The sequence below is a fragment of the Ostrinia furnacalis genome, unplaced genomic scaffold (assembly GCF_004193835.3).
Source record: "Ostrinia furnacalis isolate ACB-3 unplaced genomic scaffold, ASM419383v2 OfSCF2378, whole genome shotgun sequence".
Lineage (NCBI taxonomy): Eukaryota > Metazoa > Arthropoda > Insecta > Lepidoptera > Crambidae > Ostrinia > Ostrinia furnacalis.
The window spans coordinates 421,743-444,280 of record NW_021132617.1 but is presented as its reverse complement, the minus strand read 5'-3'; the positions used below and the strand labels follow the sequence as shown (position 1 = coordinate 444,280).

At 35.6% G+C, this 22,538-nt stretch overlaps 2 protein-coding genes across 6 annotated transcripts; one reads left to right on the top strand and one right to left on the bottom strand.

Moving 5' to 3' along the window:
• The first annotated feature begins 998 nt into the window (after positions 1-998).
• On the top strand, positions 999-14,935 carry LOC114355294 (signaling mucin HKR1). 2 transcript variants are annotated; one of them, XM_028308075.1, is made up of 4 exons: positions 999-1,308; positions 10,884-13,692; positions 14,052-14,137; positions 14,461-14,935. In XM_028308075.1, the coding sequence occupies exons 1-4, from the start codon at positions 1,294-1,296 to the stop codon at positions 14,509-14,511; spliced, it is 2,961 nt and encodes a 986-aa protein (XP_028163876.1). In that variant the 5' UTR covers positions 999-1,293; the 3' UTR covers positions 14,512-14,935. The 2 variants fall into 2 exon arrangements, with proteins under 2 accessions (XP_028163876.1, XP_028163875.1); XM_028308074.1 differs by having other exon boundaries at positions 1,000-1,308; positions 10,884-13,974.
• A 102-nt stretch (positions 14,936-15,037) lies between these two features.
• LOC114355287 (monocarboxylate transporter 9) lies at positions 15,038-21,810 on the bottom strand. Of its 4 annotated transcripts, none has more exons than XM_028308056.1 (7): positions 21,726-21,810; positions 20,595-20,849; positions 19,274-19,544; positions 17,792-18,133; positions 17,111-17,710; positions 15,950-16,141; positions 15,038-15,292 (listed from the first exon to the last, which is right to left on the bottom strand). In XM_028308056.1, the coding sequence occupies exons 2-7, from the start codon at positions 20,670-20,672 to the stop codon at positions 15,147-15,149; spliced, it is 1,629 nt and encodes a 542-aa protein (XP_028163857.1). In that variant the 5' UTR covers positions 20,673-20,849; positions 21,726-21,810; the 3' UTR covers positions 15,038-15,146. The 4 variants fall into 4 exon arrangements, with proteins under 4 accessions (XP_028163857.1, XP_028163855.1, XP_028163856.1 ...); XM_028308054.1 differs by having other exon boundaries at positions 21,673-21,774; XM_028308055.1 differs by having other exon boundaries at positions 21,677-21,774.
• Positions 21,811-22,538: the final 728 nt, after the last annotated feature.

The window sequence follows — 22,538 nt, the reverse complement described above, 5'->3', positions numbered from 1 at the left end:
TCTTTTTTTTCAGCTATTACGAAATTCACTCAAGCGAGATAATTATAAAAATAATAATAAAAATTATTTTTCAATTAAAGTATTACGTACGTAGGTATTTTGTTTGGCATCATAATATTTTCATGTAACTCGGAATTATAAAATCATATTTACATAACGATTATAAAATAAATCCTTTGCTTAATTAATTTATTATGTTAGTGTGTTCCTAATCTCTCTAGTCTCGAACCAAACCATTAAATTAATTGTACTCTACCATGGTCCATGATCGAATATAAAAAATTGATATCCCTCGCATTGACCCCTTGACTTGTAGATACGCATCTCTCATTCCATGAACTTTACCACAGGCTTCTTATATTTTTTCCTTTAACTTGTCCTGACTGACGTCATTCATGATTACAGAAAAAAACGTAATAGTTAGTGGTGAGGCATAGTTCGGGCTGTTCCAACTTAGGACATTTGCTCTATAAATAATTTATAAATATTTTTGGAAATCTTACTTGACAGGGTTTTTTGATAACCTACAAAGATTTTTCTAAAGAATGTACTTTGAGATAAATTGCGCATATCTTAAGAGATGATGACGATGAATTCAATAAGCCTCTTTTTGTATATAAAATACTAGTAGGTAATAAATAATACTTAATTAAGTACATTTATAGGTACTGGTAATTAGGTAAAAATAACGCAAATGAAGTCAATTTACCTATCAATCCACAGATTTTTTTAAAAAGCCTCGTGATCCTAAAGTTATTAAAAAAAAAAGACACTAACTAGACAGGAAGTGGCAAAATTGAAAACGTTCAAAAGTCCACAGAACGTGATTGGAAATGGTACTAGAACGTGTAATTTATGTAAAAATAACAATCACTTCGGGGTTGTCCCAAAGGGATGCTAACTGGACAGGAAGCGGCCGAAATTGAAAACGCTCGAAATTCCACCGTGCGTGATTTGAAATGGGTCAGCAGGTATAAGCTGCGGTCCCATCGTGCGCGCCCGCGCTCATTCGCTTTTTGCCCACCTTTCGACTCACGCGCACCAGCCTCCACCATTGTTCGCGCGCATTTCTCTCACGTGGGAACTGTTGACTTTTTCGTGCTTTACCCGCATCGTCATTCATCTGCATCTATTGGAGCGATCGCACGTAACGATGGCTCTCTGAGTGCGGGACGTGTTATCAGTTGTTGTGATATGAAAGGATAGGATGCGTTACATCCCGACGTTAAACGGTGAAAGTTAAGTGATGATCAAGTAGAAGATCGGGATCTTGGTATCAGATAAGCGGAGATCATGGCCCAGGCACCGGTGAGTTACTTTAGCATTTAGGTTTCAAATACATTTACTAAAATTATGATTTTACTTTATTTTCATTGATGATTATAGTATTATTTGTAACATATCTATACTTACTCGTACATAAGTACAACCTTGAAAGTTTTATGGTTCAATAACAACTATCATCTCGATTATGATCTTCGCGGTTCGGTAGAGCTTTTTGTGCTGCAAAAATACTCCCTTTGTCGGCGCTTCAGAAATTGTTTCGATTCCCACTACCTCATAAATTATCGTCTTACTATTATTATGTGTGCTATAGCAACAAATCGTTGCATACTTGAATATATTTCGATATATTATAACACCGATTGTGTCAACGAATTTCATGTTTTTTAACAACGTAACTAATAAACTTTAATCATGTCACTACAAAATTAATAACACCACAGAGATTATTGAGGTATGAATTAAACAAGTTTACAGAACACAAGAGGTATCTAAGTATGTAATTGAAATTTTGAAAATTATAATCTGCCTGTATTGTTGTTTATGTTTTTACCATAATACTCGTAGATCTTTTCAGTTAAAAGCTTTACGATGATGCAATACTTTCCTAAAAGCTCTACTTAAATAAGGCTGTTGTTATACGAACACCCATTAACACAAACGATAAATAGTTTACTACTGTAGCCTGCTTGTAACTCTATCTAATCAAAAAAGCTTTTGTTACCGTTAAAAATATTTTCCCAAAAAGGCTCAAATCCGGTGCGCATGAGTTTGTTGTGTAAACTTAACCCTTTTCGTCAAGGAATTTAAGGAAAGATAAGCTTGTGTTATCTAAAAACTGGCCTAAATGAGTTTTGAAAGCAATGGAACACTTAAGCAAGGCTTTTATTTTGTTTCCAAATGAAAACTGACAATCATTTCGGTGTTGTTACATTGGTGATAAGTGTTTTTTTTATTTCGCTCGAGTTTAAAGTTAATATGAATTTGTTGTGAAGTAAGAGATTCTGTGAGTAGATTACGCGATTTCAGAGAAAAAAAGCTCGTATTTTGACACTAAGAGACGAGAGAAATTTGAGAACAAGTTTGTGTTTGCTCTTGAAGACGGACCGTGAGTGTTCACCGGATCTATATTACCGGTACAATCTCAGAGAAAATGCGCTTCTATTCTTAAGAATCGTTGATGTAATTTATTGAATAAGTTGTTACTTTATAACCAGTAGTTCCTGAAATAGCTAGCGATTACTCACTGATACGCTCTATCAATCTATTGAAACAAAGAGTAACCCACAATTTTCAATTTTCATTATTATAAGATAAGCAAAGAGGTGAAAATTGAACTAGCTGAACAAAGATTTCCGGCTACAAGTATGCATCCATTTTAATAGTAAAATAGTACATCTTAAACGTGTGTTTGTGATAAATGTTATCACTTTTCTCGGCGACTGTACTCATTGCAACTTGCTGTAAGCCGAGACGGTAGAGTCGTGTCGTAGCGCCGTCCTCGGAGCTTATGATTTGTCAAGCTTTGTTTTTGACCACTCTGATGTAATGGATACCTCAGTGATTTATAGTAGGAAAGTAACAAAAAATAATGATTGTTGGGAAGNTTGGGAAGTTAGAAAAGAGATGAAATTAAATAAGAAAACTTTGTACACATCGGCACATTAATTTAAAGACTATGGCATGTTATAATGAATACGTGTATTTTGCAACAAAAATGTAGAGTCGGACGTGCTGTCGCACAATATCGAGATGATATCACAATCAAATATTACCATATTATGCCAATAAAACGTTTACGATTTACTTTCCATTTAAATAACAATATCCTGTTCCCAACTCAATGTAATTATGCAAAATGCGCGGTCTGCGCGTACGCACGTCCAGTATTACGCTGCGTTTTTACTATCGCACGCGCGGTAATTCACTTTCAGTTTCTACGCACTAATACTATAAACATAATTTCAAAGCATTTCGAGCTTTGAGGAAATGACGCAATGCAATGATGATCTATGAAATTAGATGTGGGAAGTCATGTTTACCTTTTAGATTGGACCTTACGGCATTAGTACTGTTATTGCGATGAGAGTTCTTTTGTTATTTTACTTTTTTGCTTGAAGTTTTTAATTTGTGAATAGTGCCAAATGTTTTGAATTTCCACGGATTTTAGCTTCATATAATAGAACAGATTACTTAAATTTTGAGAATTCTAAAATCTCCAGTCCTATTAGGTATTTTAAACCGGTTTTGGCCATAGAAAATTGCCTTGTTCTGCCATTCGTGTAAAAGATATCAATCGTAGCTTATGGTCTATGACAAATAGAGTGTAGACATTAATAGGCGCACTTGAACTCGGATCATTGTTCCCGCGATTGTTCGCCTGGGAACCTGCTGATCGTTGTGAAGCCCGAGAAAGCGCGTTTCTCGACGACCCGTAGTAAACGATAGCTAGAGGTGTTCGTTTCAAAAATGTTACCCATTCACACATATAACGTTTGTAATGCCGTATAACTCCGTTGTTTTGCATTATGTTACCTTTTGGCTTTCATAACGTTGTTTACGGGAACTGTGGCAAATAGAATTGAATACAATTTCGAAAGAGTTCGCAACGAGTGCACAATATGAAAACTCTGTGTTAGCTAGATGTTGTCTTATTAAATTGTCTCCCACAGTTGTAATTAGAACTATATTTTATAAAATGTAATAAGAAAATGGTACAAGACTCTAAATACTCTGAAAAAAAAGAGTCATAATATCTGATACATAATAATTAATATTACCTAGTGGAAAAACTCTGTCAGAATAAAAAAAAAGTAAGAATTATGGATTTCATTATACAGAAGAAACGGCGGAATCTTTATCTGCTTAAAAACACATAAGAAAATACATATAAGAAGCTAGTTAGTGCTATAATAATTGTACGTTATGTTATAGCACATCAGGTTAACATAGTGGTTGTAATATTTTAAAACAAAGGCAAAAGTGGGTGTAGATGAGAGCTGAGGTCCTAAAAAAAGTTATTATGATTAATTACTTAGAGCATGCAGTAGGAAATCATAAATTTCAAACCGGCGAATTTTCACTAGGATAGGCTCTACCTAATTGCCGGTGCTATGTAAAGTATAAGCAATCAATCATACCTTATGATTTTTATTTGTATCGTAACACCTCCAACTCGATTGTTTATATACTGAACTACATAAAGTTCTAGAGTATTTTTCCACTGAACCGTTTTACTTCATTATACAGTGTGAGTCACGTTAAAGTGTACATATGAAAATAGATGAAACTAGACCTATTTTTATCGACAAAAAAAATCTCAAAAATTTTTTGACCTCTTTTTTGTCGATAAAAACAGGTCTGGTTTTATCTATTTTCATATGTACACTTTAACGTGACTCACACTGTATAAATAAATCGTTTAAATGTAAAAAGACAAAGCACGGAACTATAAATCTTGATTATACGAACAATTACAAGGTAGCCGCGCTCATCGGTGAAATGTGCGAGCGGTAACTGTCTCTAATAACCGGTTAAAATGCGAACAATAATAAACCATTCATTGTACAGATTTGTAGGTACTTTATAATTTGGTCACAATAGAAAATCAATTGTCTCCGGCTACCTTCAGACCACGATTTTTGAGGCATATATGGACAGTCTAACAAGCCCATGTGTTTTACATACCAAAGATATCACAATACTGGACTCTACCTACTCTTTTGAGCCAGTTTTAATTTTCAATGAGTTATGAGCGTATGATCGATAAATAACTGCACATATTCAACTGAATTACAGACATATCGGTCATCTCGATTTAATCAACATTTGGAAAATTGTACTCAAGTGAGTTTTCTGCTGCTAATGCAACTGTTAAACTAATTCCAAATGGGTTTTAAAGTTTGTGAACTACGATGCCACAGATACATCATCCAAACTTACAACATACCTCGTTTACCTCTTAAAAGTCATCAGATAAAAGTTATAAAAGCAGTTAAAGTTTAGTAGTTTACATTCAGATTTTATGGTATTTATTGCTATTATAATGCTGTCCACGTAAATGATAGAGCTCCACGAAAATGATGTAAATAAAATGAAATTACATAAATTGTCGTCACATGTAAGTATTATTACGTTTATGTTTACTTTCCTGATTACACACCGTGAAACAACAAATTGAAATAAGCTATTAAGCCTTGGACCTTTCACCCCGAATGTACATGGCTAATGTTAGAAGAAACAGCACGCACGATTCCTTAATGTATCTGTTTATGTAGTTATTTTATGGCTCTTAGTTTTCTTAGGTTCAAAGTTATAATCAACTGGTCTTACGCCCGCACCCACAAACGATGCTTGCTTAAGCAACAAATCGAACTCACAGCGTTGAATAGAACTCTGTGATTGGTTCGTGTGTCACCCTATACCTATTTATTAAAATAATTTAGATTAAGCTTAATTAATATTATGTATAATGTTGCAATGCCCTCACAGGGCTCATGTTCTGGGACTATTTTATTTTTAATACCTTGTTTGTACCACATGAAGCAATAAAGATATTATGATTATGATTATGATTATATGTCCACGCGCACTGTGAGACCTCATAATAGGTAAATGTTTGTAAATAGGTACGGGCGATAGAGTCGCTTGAAGTCTAATCAGTTACTTTGATGGTGTATCCTATGTTTCAAAGTTAATTGTTATATCGTTGTAATATAAATAACTACTCATACAAAAGCAATTTGTTTTATTTGCTATCAAACATAAAATTATCCAGGAATTCTTTACAATTGCCTATATACCGATAAATCATTTACAAGTCCAATGTTCGAAATTACGCCTATTGACCGAACCGGTTGTGTAGGCTCCCCGGGAACACCCAAGAATGCCTTCACTCTCAATTTTCATCCGAATTGTCTTCCCTCTCGATGTTATTATAATGTGTTACATCAGTAATGGGTAGGGTTGTCAGGAATACGAACAAAAACTCACTCTAATATGATTGAAAGTATTATAATGTAAGATAGTTGCGATTAACTATCAACGTACCTAAAGCCTAAAGTTGTTAAGTCTAGGCAGCTGAAATCCCAACTAAATAAATGCGAAAGTAACTCTGTCTGTCTGTCTGTCTGTCTGTCTGTCTGTCTGTCTGTTACGCTTTCCCGCTTAAACCTCGCAACCGATTTTGATGAAATTTGGCATAGAGATAGTTTGAGTCCCGGGAAAGAACATAGGATAGTTTTTATCCCGGTTTTTGAAACAGGGACGCGCGCGATAAAGTTTTTCTGTGACAGACAAAATTCCACGCGGGCGAAGCCGCGGGCGGAAAGCTAGTATTAAATATTATACATAGTCTGGGTGTGACTATGTATAATATTTATGTATTTTAAAAAAAAAAGTATATAAGTAGTATATCCGTTAAGCTAGCACCCATAACACAAGCATTAAGTTGCTTACTTTGGGGCTAGCTGGCGCTGTGTGAAATTGTCCAAAGATTTATTTATTTATTATTTATTATTATTTACTTTAAAGACAGAGTTCCGAGCAAGTAACAATGTTAAGTACCTAGGCGTTATGAGCTGAAGTGCAATGCAATAAGTAGTATGTAAATAAAACTTTCATGCCAACCTAGAAATATCTGGTGCAATGATGCTCAAAGTTAAAAAATATTGTATTATATAGATATTGCTGGATTTGGGGATTATGCTGGAACAATATTTTCATGTATCTCTATAATTTTTCTTTAAAATACGAGACGGTTACAAAACTAAAGATTTCCAGAATAAAATTGAAGAAAACCTATAGACAACCATGGCTAGTTAACTCAGGCTCGTGTCATCACGTTCAAGCTAATGAAGTTCCAAACTATTTACGACTTCAAATTGTTACCAATCTGATGTAATAGGATGTCGACGCACAGAGAATAAATTAAGACATTTTGTACGCGTATTCTAATTACAGATTCCATGGAAAGTTATTTTTTATTGTTTCTTATGGTAGCTATTAAAAATATTATGTATGTTTTAATAAGGCATACATAGTCGATGCTGGCAGAATTCTTTGTTTAGGTCTAAGGAAAACTAATGAGGGGATGGGACTGGATGCTACAATGTTACATAAGATAATTCAGTTTTTATAGATGTACGATGTTCACATTAAAATGTACTGGTTATGTAATCGACTCAGACCAATTTAGTCTAGCGCTAATATTATGAGAGATGCATAAGAAATGCAAAGTTCCGTGATTCCGACTGCTAACGGTTTTTGTACGATTAATAACGTGGACGAATAATTACATCACCCATTAGTCGATATGATCACCTTCCGACGTTATATTACGCAGAACGTTCGCTCGCACTTCCACATCGCGCGAGAACATGCCATCATTTCCTATAAAACATTGCCCAGTTTTTCAACGACACACGATGCGGTGATATAAATTAAAAGTCGACATCATATAAATTACTCGAATGATGATGATGGACGCGATACGAGTGAAAAGGTCAGAAACAATGTAATAACAATTATCTTGATTGCTGATGACTTCAGAATGAAAGGGTAAGAAAGTGAAGCATGTTTGACAAGATCAAGGAATGATTCAATCAATTAGATTCGCTTAATTACCTGCACCGTTTTAGTTAATTAGTTCATGGGCACTTACGAACATTCAACTTCATCGTCATCATATTTTTAGCTGATGTGTCACTGTCCCAAATTCGTTCATCCTTTAAGGAATGCAATAAGGCACGAATTTCCTGGTTTTTCATTTAGATTCCGTCTAACATGATCTTCTTCCTTGATGCCATCTCTACATCGTCCAACACTACGTTTCCCGAGAAGTAGGTAGGTAACTACTCTACAACTAATAAATAAATCGTTTTCTTAATGTGTTATGAATTAACATAACCTTAGGCTTGGATCTTGGTCTTAACATTTGTCAAATGTTTATTTCGGTGTGATGAAAACGATGAAGCCATTTTCTATGAATGTTACAAGTTTCTTTTCCTGTTTCTTTATAATTAAGTAGATAATACCTTTTAATTCTATATTGCACAAATCAAAGTCACTTAAGATCAAAGATTAATTGGTGTGACATGCGAGTTTGTCGAGTAAGTCTAGTTAGAGTCACTCACGATGAGCTTTCTCCTCGCGTTCCCAGCCCGTTGTTTTATGTTCAGCATTTGGCTGATCGATCATGGCTGTTCATTCATAAGTGCTAATGGTGATCGCTGAACAATGCCGGTTATCAATGACTTCCATATTTGATAATGTGGTCGTGAAGCGACAGTTGAGTGGCGGAGTTGGTGACGAAATTTTGGTGATGGAGATACTTTATATGTAGTTATTTTTGTTTCACCATTGATGTTTGATTTGTTGTCTGTTGTCTGTTTCTATGTTTAAATTAACCTAATCATTGTGTCTGTTTTTATTTATTTCAAAGTTCAACTAAAAAAAAAACTTACGTTAATTAATTTAGATTTAGATTTTGTAACAGTTGTAGGAAATTTCTGCTCTTCAAGATCTTTAGTAAGCGAAAGGCTAACCTTTGGCCTGCGCGGGCAAACGTGTCTTATCCTCTATCTGAGGCCAACGCTTAGGTTTACGGGGCCATTGGTCTCAAACTTAATGTTCACTAACAGAAATCTTACATTCCTAAGTGGTGCTAAACTTTATATACGAGTATTGTATGAAAACTTTGAAGCTCCTGAAAAATAGGCGTGGAAAATCCCAAGTGTCGTATACGGCACTTGATACATACTTATCTATAGTACGTTTGTCTCTTGAATAAACATACCTACCAAAAAGAAAGGAAAAGCGACAAATAAAAACGAGGATCGAGAATTGGTCACGCTTGGCATCCATCTGTTTGCCGAAGATTGAAGTCACGATATTGATGACCGTTCAGTCACTACCACAATGCACTTGAACTGATCTCTTCATTGGCCTTTGTGTGCTTTCAAGTATCCACTTTCTGTACCAGTACTAGTACATGAGAGACAATGCTGTTTTTGTTGGTGCTCGTAGCATTATTAAAACTGACAGCAGCTTGCCTCGTTAAACAAAGAATATGAATAGAGTCTAAAATTGAGACAATTCAAAATGTTGATTTGTATTTTGTAACGTAATTGTTTGGTAAGAACTACGAATTGTCGTTACGTCGCGGTTTTAACAAATACAAAAATGTAACTGGGTTAGTATTGTAAACAAACAATGGAGACCTAAAACGTAACAATAACAATTCCGTTCGTCTTTTAGAACTGCATAACAGCAGGTCGTTATGCATTTGAATTTTTGGTAACGCTTGCACTGACCGCAAGCACTTACTTGAAAGCTTTTAACGTAAAGGGTAATCAAAACGTACTTGTAAATCGGAATTGGTGGTGTTCATCACCCAGTTTTCACTTTCACGTATTTCGACCATGAGAAAAACTGCGGTGGCCTTATGTCATAGGAAGAAAGCATTGCGTTTTGTGGAGCAATTAAGTAAAAGTTCTTTTGATGAGCCGTGCGAACTGAAGCCTTCGAGGTGACCGCGGTCAACATGAGTAAATGCTATTGTAATAGCAAAATAATGCGCTTAAGTTTTTGCTCAGTAATATTGTTAGGTTCTTGCTTAATCTTAGGGCTGGATAGAAACGTCAATTTCTTATAAGGTCTCTCTATTTCGTTACAACAATACCTCTATTGTCAATAAACTAATTAAAGTAAATTAGCTCCTGGGTTACTCGTAATGTATTTTTTTGAATATCAATTATCTCTTACACATGAGCACCCATAAAGACCCATAAGATAGAACTTCACTTTTGCACGTATTTATTTAAATGATCCCAAAAATTATGCGGCACATGTACTTGAGTTTCGAAATTCGGTCACAATACGGACGCAGAATTCATCACAAGTGCTTTATTTGCTACTGATGCCAAGTCACGCATTCGGTCAGGCTTTCGATTTATTGTCTATTTCATACGCATATTCACAATTAAGTGTTGCGCAACAGTGTTACTCACCTTGTCTTGGAGAGAAATGTCATCTACTTTCTGTATCTGAAGCAGAATACTGTTTAACTACTTCATTGATCCACATTAATCCACTGACCTTAGCTTTTAAGAAAAATTATTGAGTCTTTTTATAAGAAAACTTTATCATAAATATAGGTACAGGTTTGAAAAATTTTGCCTGGAATTTTCCCGCTTATCATTATTTTTCTCGGAAATGAGCAACTGAAAAAAATTCTTTTTTTGCTGGGTAAAACAAATGTGTCAGATTTTTAGCTTATTTTTATAGTGGGTTTAGAGAACCACTAGCAAAATGAGAAACGCTTTGAGATAAAGATTGAATTTAAAAACGTGGCATCTTCCGATCGCGACCATCAGTAGCATATTATGAGAAAAGAGAAAAGTTCAAAGAATAGCTCGTGGTCGTGGGAAGGCGCTACAATGGCTCCGATATGTCACGGCGGCTGTTTCACTGTATTTTCTAATAATTACAAAATTAATACCAATCTATATGGTGTTAGCTAATTGATGCAGAGACACACACATAAAAACTGCCTAATTCTTAAAAAAATATTAAATAAAATTTTGATGTATCTGTTTCAGATGCTGCCATTCCTGCTAATTCTAGCAGCAACCAGATGTAGAAGCGCATCTGTCAACGGATATCATAATGGAAACGGTGCTACGCAGTTCGGAGAACTCTTGAAGCCGCCTCCGCCACCACCGCTATCTCCAATAGCCCCAGTGCCATTCCACGGAGGATCAGGAAGGCTACAGCGGCAGAATCTAGACACTGGTTACCATTACCAACCCCCTCCACCCCCACCGCCTCCCCCTCTCCCACCATCAGCCGAATTCAAATTCCCTGCCCCATTTTACAAACAGTACAACTTTAATTTCGTCCCACCTCCTCAGCCATTCTCTACGACGCCATCTCCCACGTTGTTCCAAAAAGTTTCAGGCTGGTTGTTTTCCTCACAACAGACAAATTACGATGCAGGGTCAAATAATGTAGCACCAGCCCCAATAAAAAAAGATTGCAATCCTTGCAATTTAGTGCCATGGATACCAGTAATAAGATACAATGTTGGAGCTAAAAATATATTTTCAAGCTCAAATCCTACTTATGGACCACCAAGTCCCACAGGTTACCTTGAACCACAAAAAGTAGTAGAGTATAAGCCACAGCCTTTCCAAACTCCGCACCAGAATCTTCCACAACTATCAACTGGTATTCCACATGCAGAATATGGTCTACCCGTAATATCTCATCCTAATAGTTTTAATGGTCCCAGCTCCACATACGGGCCTCCCATTTCTACTTATGGACCACCAAGCCCAACGCATACGGTGGCCGTGTCGTCTCCTAATGCCTTAAGTTCTACTTACTCCCAACCAAGTAACTCTTATGGAGCGCCTAGCTCATCTTATAGTGCACCTAGTTCATCATACGGTGTTCCAAGCTCATCATATGGTGCCCCTAGTTCATCCTACAATGCACCTAGTCATAGTTCTTCAACGTCGATTAATTACCCTACTTCTTCATTCAGTTCACACAGTTCAACACATGGTGGATCAAGCACTTCCTTTAGTATATCAAGTTCATCTTTTGCGACCCCTTCTCCTTCTTATGGATTTTCAGAATCTACAACGTATTCATCAGTAACTCCCCTTTATGAACCAGAGTTATTAAACAGTCAGTTACCACAACAAAATGATATTGGTGTATCAAATCAACCAGAGCTTTCAGGAGACTTCCAATTACCTAAAGTGACTCCACCAACGACTTTCAGAAACTCTTATGGAGAACCTATTCCTAATAATTATATATCGGATATTCCTTACCCAGTATCAGCTACCGCTGCTGAATCAATGAAAATAAAAACTGAAGTGTTGCCAAATAGCACGCCCTTATCGTCACAAAATGCATCTTTAGCATTAGCAAATCCAGCACCTTTTACGTTAAATAGAGGAAGAAACATTCACACTTTGCAACCGGTTGCTTTACCAAATCTGAGTGTGTCTCCATTACCGCCCATATTTAATGCAAGACCATTTAGACCCACAAGTCCAAAATTCCCTACAATATTAGTTCAGGGAATAAACTCTATGCAACAAAATTCCAACAATGTTAAGATTGAACAAAGTGTTCCCCTTGCTGAGTTTACACATTCAGTTGATTATCCAGCTTCCTTTGTCCAATCACCAGTAATTGATGTAGACGTTCCTCCTAAGACTCGAAATGAAACCAAAGCCTATAGAAATATACCAAATGCTTTTATTTTAAATGAACTCAGAGATATATCTTCACAAGCTACAGAAGATCACGCAGCTAAAACTCTTCAAGACTCGAGTTTTGAAAGTACAGGTACTGACGTTGGAAATGAATTATATGACTCAGGAATACCTATGGGATTTAAACTTAGAAACGTTCCTAGTGCAAACAAAAATAATTTTGCTGATTTGAGGGGAATTAAGGACGAGTACGTAGACAAATACAGGACAGAAGGCAACTTACAGAATATAGACTCTCCTCTATTATATCTGAAACCAAGTGCTCCACATAAAGAACATGGAAATTTTGTGTTAGCTATATCAACGCCAATAAATGATCATGACTACGAAATATACGACGAGAGTCCAACAACGGCTACACCGCAGATTTCCACTCCTCAGAGTGCTTGGGACGAGGGCAGGAATGATTATAATGAACCTCCTCCAACAGCAGCGCAAGAGAGCATAGACCGTCCCAAAATTGTGCAAATCATTGTCCCGTACACATCTGGTCGTAATCAAGAGGATTGGGAATATACACAAGACGAATATTATCGAGCCCGAAAAATGCCATCTAATACAGAAAACTCAATTCTCAGTACAGTCACAGAGAACTATAATACTCCTAGCACAACTACAGAAGAATCAACACAAAGTGTGCCAGATAACTATGATGCAGAACGTATAAAAACAGCCGAGATACTTAACGATTTATACGATGTCAAAGAACCACCATTTGATATAATTAAATTACAACACACGATTGATGATTGGACAGAACAAGAATATTCTGAGCATTACAAAACTCCACAAAGGACGCGTGGTTTTGAGAAATATGCTAAGCAGATTCCTGATGAATATTTTACGACTACAATGCCAACAAACTATGTTACTAGCAACGATTACAACTACGATTTTAATGACCACGAGGGTTCAAGCAGTATACAACATTCCGTGACGGAAGATCAAAATTATATTCCAAATTCACATAAACCACGCAAAGAGTACAATGTTATAGCTCGAAACCGAACTACACATAGTAATAGACAAGAGGAAAAGGCGAGGGAGATCGAAAAACTGCATATCTACACTGCGGCTTCCACTTTTAGAAGCACTACCACTACGCCCGCCCCTTGGGGTAAAATTCTAACTTCTATATCCCCTTTAACTAAAGAGAAGGTTTATGTTGTTACATCAAAACCGTGGCGAGACTCGCGGAATGTAACAAATGACTGGTATGCAGTAGAGTCGTTTGAATCTAAAAAGACTAACAACGATAACGTTGTGTCTGCTTCAGACAACTTGCCTTTTAAATCCCCTAGGTTTGTAAATAGACCCTCATTAGGATTTTCTTCCGAAGAAAGTAACTCTATGAAGTCAGATTCTTCATATGGCTTTTCTAAAAGCTGGTATCAGAGCAGTAAGCATTCTTGTAACAATGATTTTTTATTGATGTTTCATTTAAATTGTGGTTAATGATTTATTATTTTGTTTCAGTAAATGATTTGGAGAATAGAGGTGCCAGCAGTAATATGACGTGGCCAGAAGGTTCTCCCCATAAACATACCACTAACCTGGACGAGGTTTTAAATTTTATTACTAACTTTCCTTAGCACAATCCCTCATAGCAATACATATTAACGAAAGGAAAAGTAATGATCTCTACTGGCTGCTTATTTTAATTTATTTATTTCTGTCTTTTTATCTCAGTTAACATTTGATAATAAGTATTTTTACCATTAAACAATTGAACAATGTAAATAAAAGCACACGAATTAACTTAATTGTAGAACACATTATTATTATCACAGTAGTTAGGTACTATACTAGTTAATATAGCATACTTACCTATACATAGATATATTTAATAGGAATATCTAGGAGTTTTATATTATTTTTGTTCCAGGTCTTAACCGATACCACGACTGCAGATCTTCATAGCAACTCGGAGACGTAGATGGTTTAAGTATAGAAATACACAAGGACCATAATGAAAGTGCATTATAGTGGCTTTTCCGTGAAAGTGATTAATGTTAACTGAACAGTGCATAATGATAAAGACACAAAAGTGCTAATTGACAATTGTTTTGTGGAACTGAAAATGACTTTAAAAACTAATAAGTAGGTTTAGATAAATGTGGGAAAAGAGCAAATTAGAAAGAATACTGACACCTCGTGTATTCTTTTTAATTTGATCGTAGTTTAAGCAAAGTGAACCAAAGTAGGACTTTTTGTACGCAATAGTTAGTTTAACAACGATAATGTTCACTGAATTCTGTTAATTTTAAGATAAACATAATAATGACAATATTAAATAAAGTATTGAAAATTTAACTATGTAGGTAATGTAAGAATTGTAAATATTGATACCGTGATTGTAAATAAATGTGTAGACGTGCAAAATGATGTTTATTTTTCTTGAAATCAAACATGAATAAAGATAATTTTAAGCGATGCTAGAATTGGGATAGAAAATGAAAAAAAAAATAGTAAAATTAAATTATTTTATACAGTAGCCTACTTATTAAGTATTATTGAATATCTTACACCTACCTATCAATTTACATTTAAAAGGCAGTTCTTCTAGCCCAGCTAGATGTTTTGTTCTTTTGTAGTTGTTTTGTTCTTTACTCTGATGTACAAAAACTCAGCACACCATATAAATACTGTAAATAGGGTGACTGCATTTAATACTAAAATTGGCACTTCATAGGACCCTGAAGTTTCACGTATTCTTCCTGAAAAAGAAATAAAAAATTAAATTGATAACTCAATACGTGACTGATTGTAACAATCAGTTATTAATTTATTAATCGTCTAATATTCGTTAATTATTTAATCTCTTTCAAGGATGATGTCTATGATAAAGATCGCTACCACCACATTGTGACGTAGGTATGTTTCCCTAATTCTTATTCGGGAATTTATTGTTCCATTTGTTTTTTTTTGTGTTCCATTACTGACAACAATAAGCACAATAATATGATTATTGGAATTTGGCCATAAAAAAAAATACTTTATCTGGGCACATTGTGACGTCTTCATTCATCAGCTTATTACATGTTTATTAGGGGTATTATGGCTTATGGCTGGGTATTACTAAAAAAAGCAGAATCATGCTTATAACCAAAAATTATCAAAAAAATCACGTGTCACGTGAGAAAGCGTTGGGACTTGGGATATTAATACCTACTTGAGACAGACCGATTTCTTTTATGTTGGTAACAATTCTTCTAAACTAAAATTCAAACAAGTCTCAGGTAGGTAAAGTGGTTATTTTCCTACTCACACCAAGAACATTATGTCTTAAAAGTCATCTATTTTTAAAAGCCTGATAGATCTCTAAGGGGAGATAGTAATTTAGTCATATATTAGTTAAACTAAGATACACTTACCCAAAACAGATCCTAGACCAATGATGGTGATGCCGTTAAGGAACATTTGGATGCCCGAGGCGAAAGCCAGTCGCTCTATGGGCACGTAGCTTGGGATCACGATGTTCATGTACACCGTCCGCAGGCCTTTGGTGATGCCGATCGCCAGAGCAACGAATATCATGCCCAGGTAGGTTGTGGTGAACAGCATCACTGAAAAGTTATTACAATGTATAATTAGAACACTAAAGAGGTGATAACCTCCGAGATATACGAGGTACTTATTATAGAATATGAAATAGAAAGAGAGAAATCCGGTTGTCTTTACTAATATTATAAAGATAATATTTGAGATTGTTTACTGCAAAATGTTCGATTAGATGAATCGCAACATAACTAGGTACATACAAATAAAATTAATTAAATTAACAATAATTAAATAATAAAAAGGGCCGTAGTGAAGAAATTTTGTGATCGAATCGGTCATAAAGTTTACATTGTAGTTTTTACTAACTCTACAAAAAGATGTCAAAGTCACGAGAACGAGCATAATAAGGCAATTTATAGCATTTTGAAGATACGAGTTCTGTAAGAGTTCTTTGAGGTGCATTATGTGCAATTAATTCCAGTAGGGCTTACATAAAAATATAGGTGTTTTATGATGAATAGATTACTCATTGAAAAGATCACCTTCAAACCTAGTGCTCCAATTTGACTATAGATATCTTAAAAAAGAGATAAGCTTGCAACGAAGTCTTATCTGAGGATATTGAACTATCGATTCAATAAGTAAACGAATCCGGCCGTCATATACCTACCTAATTATTAACTGACTTGCGGTCAATAACACAATTGACCTAGAAATGCAAGGTAGATAACCGCACTACATTGTGCATTGTTAACTAACTTAGGCCATTACCTTTTGGGAAACAATTAAAAAGTCATAATAATAAGTAATGACATTATTCTACATGATAAACATTGTTTGGTCTTCGATATTATGAGCTATGCTTCATAAAACAAAATTACTTAATATGCTTGAGTGGTGAACGCGTGATTTTGAAAATTTTCGATAAATTATTACTTTTTTAAAATAGAGGTGATATAATAAAAGAAGCGCTTACTACTTTAACGTAAGAGCATTCAATAAGTAGTGACGGGTAAAAGTAAATTACTACTTACTTGTTCTAGTGAAGACAATCAATACTAGGCCAATCATGTACATGACTCTCGGTGGCTTATGGCACCATTCGCCAATGAAAGGAGACACCAACCGGAACAACGTGTCCGAAAATCCTATCACTGCCATTATTTGTCCTATTTCACTAGTTTCAAACTTCAACATGTCCTTTAAAATTATAGGGAACAACAACGAAAAGTTCGTTTCAACACAAGCAGCTACAGACATTCCGATCAAAATGTTCACAAATATTGGATCACTTAGTAAAGTCAGATCAAAAAAGTCTATGAAATTCTGCATAAACGTTTTTTCAGGCTCCTTTTCTGTTATGGCGACTTCTTTAGGCTTTGTGGTTTTCTTTGCTTCAGATTCAAGAAATATATTGAAGGAACTACCCAGATTGATTTCTTGAGATTCCCACCATTTATACTGAGCTTCTCGTAGCGGAGGCTCAGTCGATGTTTTACGTATGTCTGGGTGCGATACTGCGTTTCTTGTCTCCAAACTATTATTACTGGTTAGAGATCTCATTGACAAACTTTTTGGATGTGGTATAACGCCATTTTCTAAAGATTCTTCTAATTTCGGTAGAGATTGAATACCTGAAAGTTTAAAAGGTTCATGTTTATTGATAAAGCAATGTACAATTTACTATTCATAATTTACGAGTTAATAATCCATACCAGTTTGTTTAGATGAAGTTGTAACGCTTCCATTTACAAGCTCAGTACTCGGTTCCCTATTTAAGGGAATTTCTTCTTCGGTGAGTGGAGGGTCCTTAAAGTACCATTTAGCTGGTCTCAGCAGGCAAGCGCCTACGAGTGAGTGGAGGCAGATGGCAGCGAGGATTAGGACAGCATACCTCCAGCCGAAGGCGTACATTAATGCGCTCATGAGTAGGGGCATGTAGATTGCTCCCAATCCTGTTAGGGACATAGCCACTCCAATAGCTCTCCCTCTCTTCTCTTTAAAGAATGAATTGATTGCTAAAGCAAACGCTGCCATCACTGCAGCTACTCCCATTGCTGAAACATAAATTAGTTTGCTTTTTACTTTTTTTTCGTAGATAACTTTATTTAATTCAAGAAGATTATTGCATGTTGTGTTATCCTTTACAACGATACGGATACGCCGACGAGATAAGACTTTTACAATGGAAAAATAATGCAGGTAGGTGCAACATAGATTTTAATAACATTGTGCTGGTTTCTAATAAACATTAGATACTCATTTTGTCGCAGACAGTTTCTTTGATAAATTATACAAAGGCTAGATAGATAACTAAATATTAGCAAAATGAAAATCCCCTAGCACTCAAGGTCATGAATGAGTTAATAGGAAACTTTTTTTGTACTAAATGGCAATGTTAAATGTCAATGTATATGTATGGGGTGGCATCTACTTAACTAACTGCCTAATGATTACTTAGGAACTAATAATAATGGCTTAGTACCTGAGTTTTAAAAGACCAAAGTATACTATCAGTCTTGCATTACGAGTAGGTATTGCATAATAATGTTCCTATTCGTTTCAGCCAAAGGATCAATCGTCGAATCCAACTCGGATGGGCAGCGTTCGGGAAGCTTCGCCATATACTCATGTCCGAAATACCGCAGTGTCTCAAGACGAAAGTCTTCGAGCAGTGTGTGTTGCCAGTGTTGACATATGGATCCGAAACGTGGTCGCTTACTATGGGCCTCATAAGAAGGCTCAANTTAAAACCGTGTTGTTGCTTAATTTTGTGTCTGATTATGGCTGAATTTGTTTGGAAAAAAATATATTTTTATTTTTAACTACATTGTTTAGCTATCAAGAATTTATATTTAATAGTCAATGTTCGTATTGTGATATTGTCATCTCCACCTTGTATACATTTTTTCAAAATTTTTGATGCGCGAGGCCCCTTGTACCGCGAGGCCGTAGGCGGTGGCCCACGTCGCCTACGCCTTACGCCGCCTCTGCATGAATGAGTTAATAGGAAACTTTTTTTGTACTAAATGGCAATGTTAAGTGTATGTATATGTATGGGGTGGCATCTACTTAACTGCCTAATGATAACTTAGGAACTAATAATAATGGCTTAGTACCTGAGTTTTAAAAGACCAAAGTATACTATCAGTCTTGCATTGCGAGTATTGCATAATAATGTTCCTATAAATACTTACAATTGATAATACTGTAAGATAATATGAAGACCCAGAAGTTCGACGCGGCTGAGGTCATCAAGAGGCCCACACTGATGAATATGGCTCCTGCGGCTGCGACCTTCCTGTACCCAAATCTTCGAAGGACAGGTCCTCCGAAGAAAGAGAGCAGCATTCCGTTGCCATGGTTGAGTGTGATGACGAGGGTGCCCTGCGTGGCAGACATGCCTGTCTCGGCAAATGCCTCTTGGAAAACCAGGCCGAAGCCGGCAATGAGGGGCAGCACGACAATCTGGAATGTTTTTACAGCAGATGCTTAGTTTCCATTGAGTAGTTTACGTTCGTCACCTATCACTGAGACAGATAGGTTCCTTGAAATTTTCTACTTTTATGATACGCCGGACTTTTTTAAATGGTAAGACAGTATTTCCTTACTGCGACATAATATACAAGCCGTTTGTAGAGTTGATAAAGGAAACCGCAAAATAAGTATTTTTTCGACTACTAGAGATGTTTAGTTTGGTTGTTCCTCGAAAATATGTTACAGCCCTCTGGTTTTTTAAATTAGCTAATTGGATTTCTAGGCCGGTCATTAAGTTCATTAATTAAACTTTACTAAATTCAGCCTAGTCTGAGTTGCACCATCTTACTTTAACAAACGTCAAAAATCTGTCAAACTCCATACAAAAAACACCGGTTATTGTTATAGTTACGGTTAAAGTAAGTTAGTGGAACTCAGCTTAACTGTAGTAGTTACAGAAATCGATATTAGAGGAGTGTTTGTCTGTTGGAAGCATTTTTAACTGTATGTTACTAGTATGTCTCTTTACTAGAAAGTACAAAGGTCATTTGCACTTATTGCTCTATATCAAAAATCCAGTTGATATTCCGTCTGGTCTTATCAATTGGGTTTCTATATTTGGAGCTACGAGTTTGCTCCTAGTTGTCGAACTCGTAACTATCACAAGTTACGATTTCGGTGCATAAGTGTAATATAATAATGTAAAATACTCCTAGATGTTGTGACAGTAGGTACGCCATCACAATAAGTAAGTACATAAAATAATACAATAAAGTACACAATACTAACTTGTATTTTTGTATTGCAATTATAACAAATAGACCAATGTTGCCATCATTTCGTATTGAACTGTTTCTTTTATATATATTTTGTCATAACTTGTTTTAGTTATTATACCTAAACTATAGTTGAATAGTGGCGGCACCGACGAACATCTGGCTAAAGATTTGTGATGCTGGTTTGTTTAACAAATTAGTCTTAACTTATTCTTAATAACAGGTAACGGTAAGGTAAGGTAGAAAATACCAAGATCATACTTACATTGTTCAAGGCATAAGCGAAGGCCACGACCCATCCGTAGCCTCCGTCAGGCGGCACTTTGTTCCCCATATTCGTCATTTTGTTACTAAAATTTTATTAATCACAATCCGTATCACTGTGCGTTGAAAGTCATCTTCAAATTAGCAGAAAGTCACTGATACAGTCGGCGCCATAACATTCACTATCACTTATTTGCTCAGCTTTCGTAAGATTGTTGACTCCAGAGTCAGGCACTCGACACAGCGATGCTCTCGGCTGAAATAATGTAAGTGCCACCTAATGACGGATACCGACTTGTTATCGGTTTGACTTTAATAATGTTCCCTGTTATCAAGCGAGAATGTTATTTGCTCGTAGACGTGTTTATTTTTCGCCGGTACGAGTGGAACGCGAGAACAACGGGCTATAATTACTTATTGATGCAGCGTTGACCCAAATGACAGTTAAAACTAATCAGAATGCACACAAAATAACGTTTGAACGTTGTAGCCGGTTTTTGTTGGATTTGATTCTTTAATTTAAACATTTTATTTGTATTAACATTGTAATCTAAACTGATAATTAAGATGTAGAGTCAATATGACCATTTTGTAATGAATGAATTAAATATAATAGACTTTAAATTGAATATCTTTACTTTGTCAATAATCTACAAAAGTAACCGTGTGACTAGCTATGATTTCTTAAATACTTATATAGCTGAATAACAAATGGTAGAATTTCATTACGTCACGCGTCATACATTTACATAAAACGTACAAGTTAAAAAAAAAGTCTGTAGAAGATTGTGGTTAGTTAATTAGGTACCTACTCGTACCAATTTTAATTTTATTCTGATAACATAGTTATTATTGTCACGTTTTTGTTGATCCGATTAAAACATTCATTGCTTTCAGTAAAAACTGTTAATTGGAATTCCTTTTAAAAAAATTTGAAGACAAAAAAAGTAAAGTTCGTTGACCAGCTGCTTCAATTTTCATATTAACTAGACTCTACAGTTTATAGTCTTGGTAAACAGTACCAGTAGACAGCTTCTCAATCCTCATACGATCTTATTTTGTTTTAACTACAACTGTACCTACAAAGACGCACAAAGTACGGTACAAATATAGATAAAACTTTGTTACAAACAACGTAATGTCACACTGCACTATCACACAACAGGAACGCACTACGATTACGAACATACTGACTGATTGTACCAAAAGTCCTGTGGGCGATTATAGTACCCATTACACACATCTGCCCCTCGTTGTAATCCCGTTCTTGCTACCTGCGTCTACGCAGCGACCCTTCATAGCTCGTCGAGCTTAAGATTTGATGTCTGTCACCGATATTTCGAGATTCCCTATTTTTGTAAACTTATGGCCATAATGTTATCAGTTTGTTACAAAATCTCAACTTCCCTAAGCTAGTTAGAAGAGTTATTTAATTCTGTAGCACCTACTTGTTTATTTCTGACTGAATACAAAATCAGTGATACCCGCAGACAAACAAAAGCACGTCAAGCTAAACATAACGGCATCTTATGCAATTGCAATAAGGTTTATTTTCCTACAAAAATAGAGTCTGATGAGCTGGTCTGTTCAAATATTCTCGCCCTCATTTTCCTCCACATAATGATAACAATTTATGATGCATTGAAATGTGAAATCTATTGGGCAACTATCACTGTGCAGATTAGTAGGGCTATCAGCGATTACTTGGTCACGCATAGAATTACCTTATCGTCTCGCGAGGATAAAATATACAAGTGTAACTGTGTATGTAATTCATTTAGATTATTTCGGTGGCCTTTATTATCTAAGGTGCCTACCTAAAATGTAAATAAAAATAAAATCCGCTCGGTAGTTTTCGAGTCCTAGAACTGAACTGTCAAACAGTTTAAACATTTAGAATTAGTTTATAGTCTGTTTAAAATTAACTAAATAAGTAGGCAAGTAG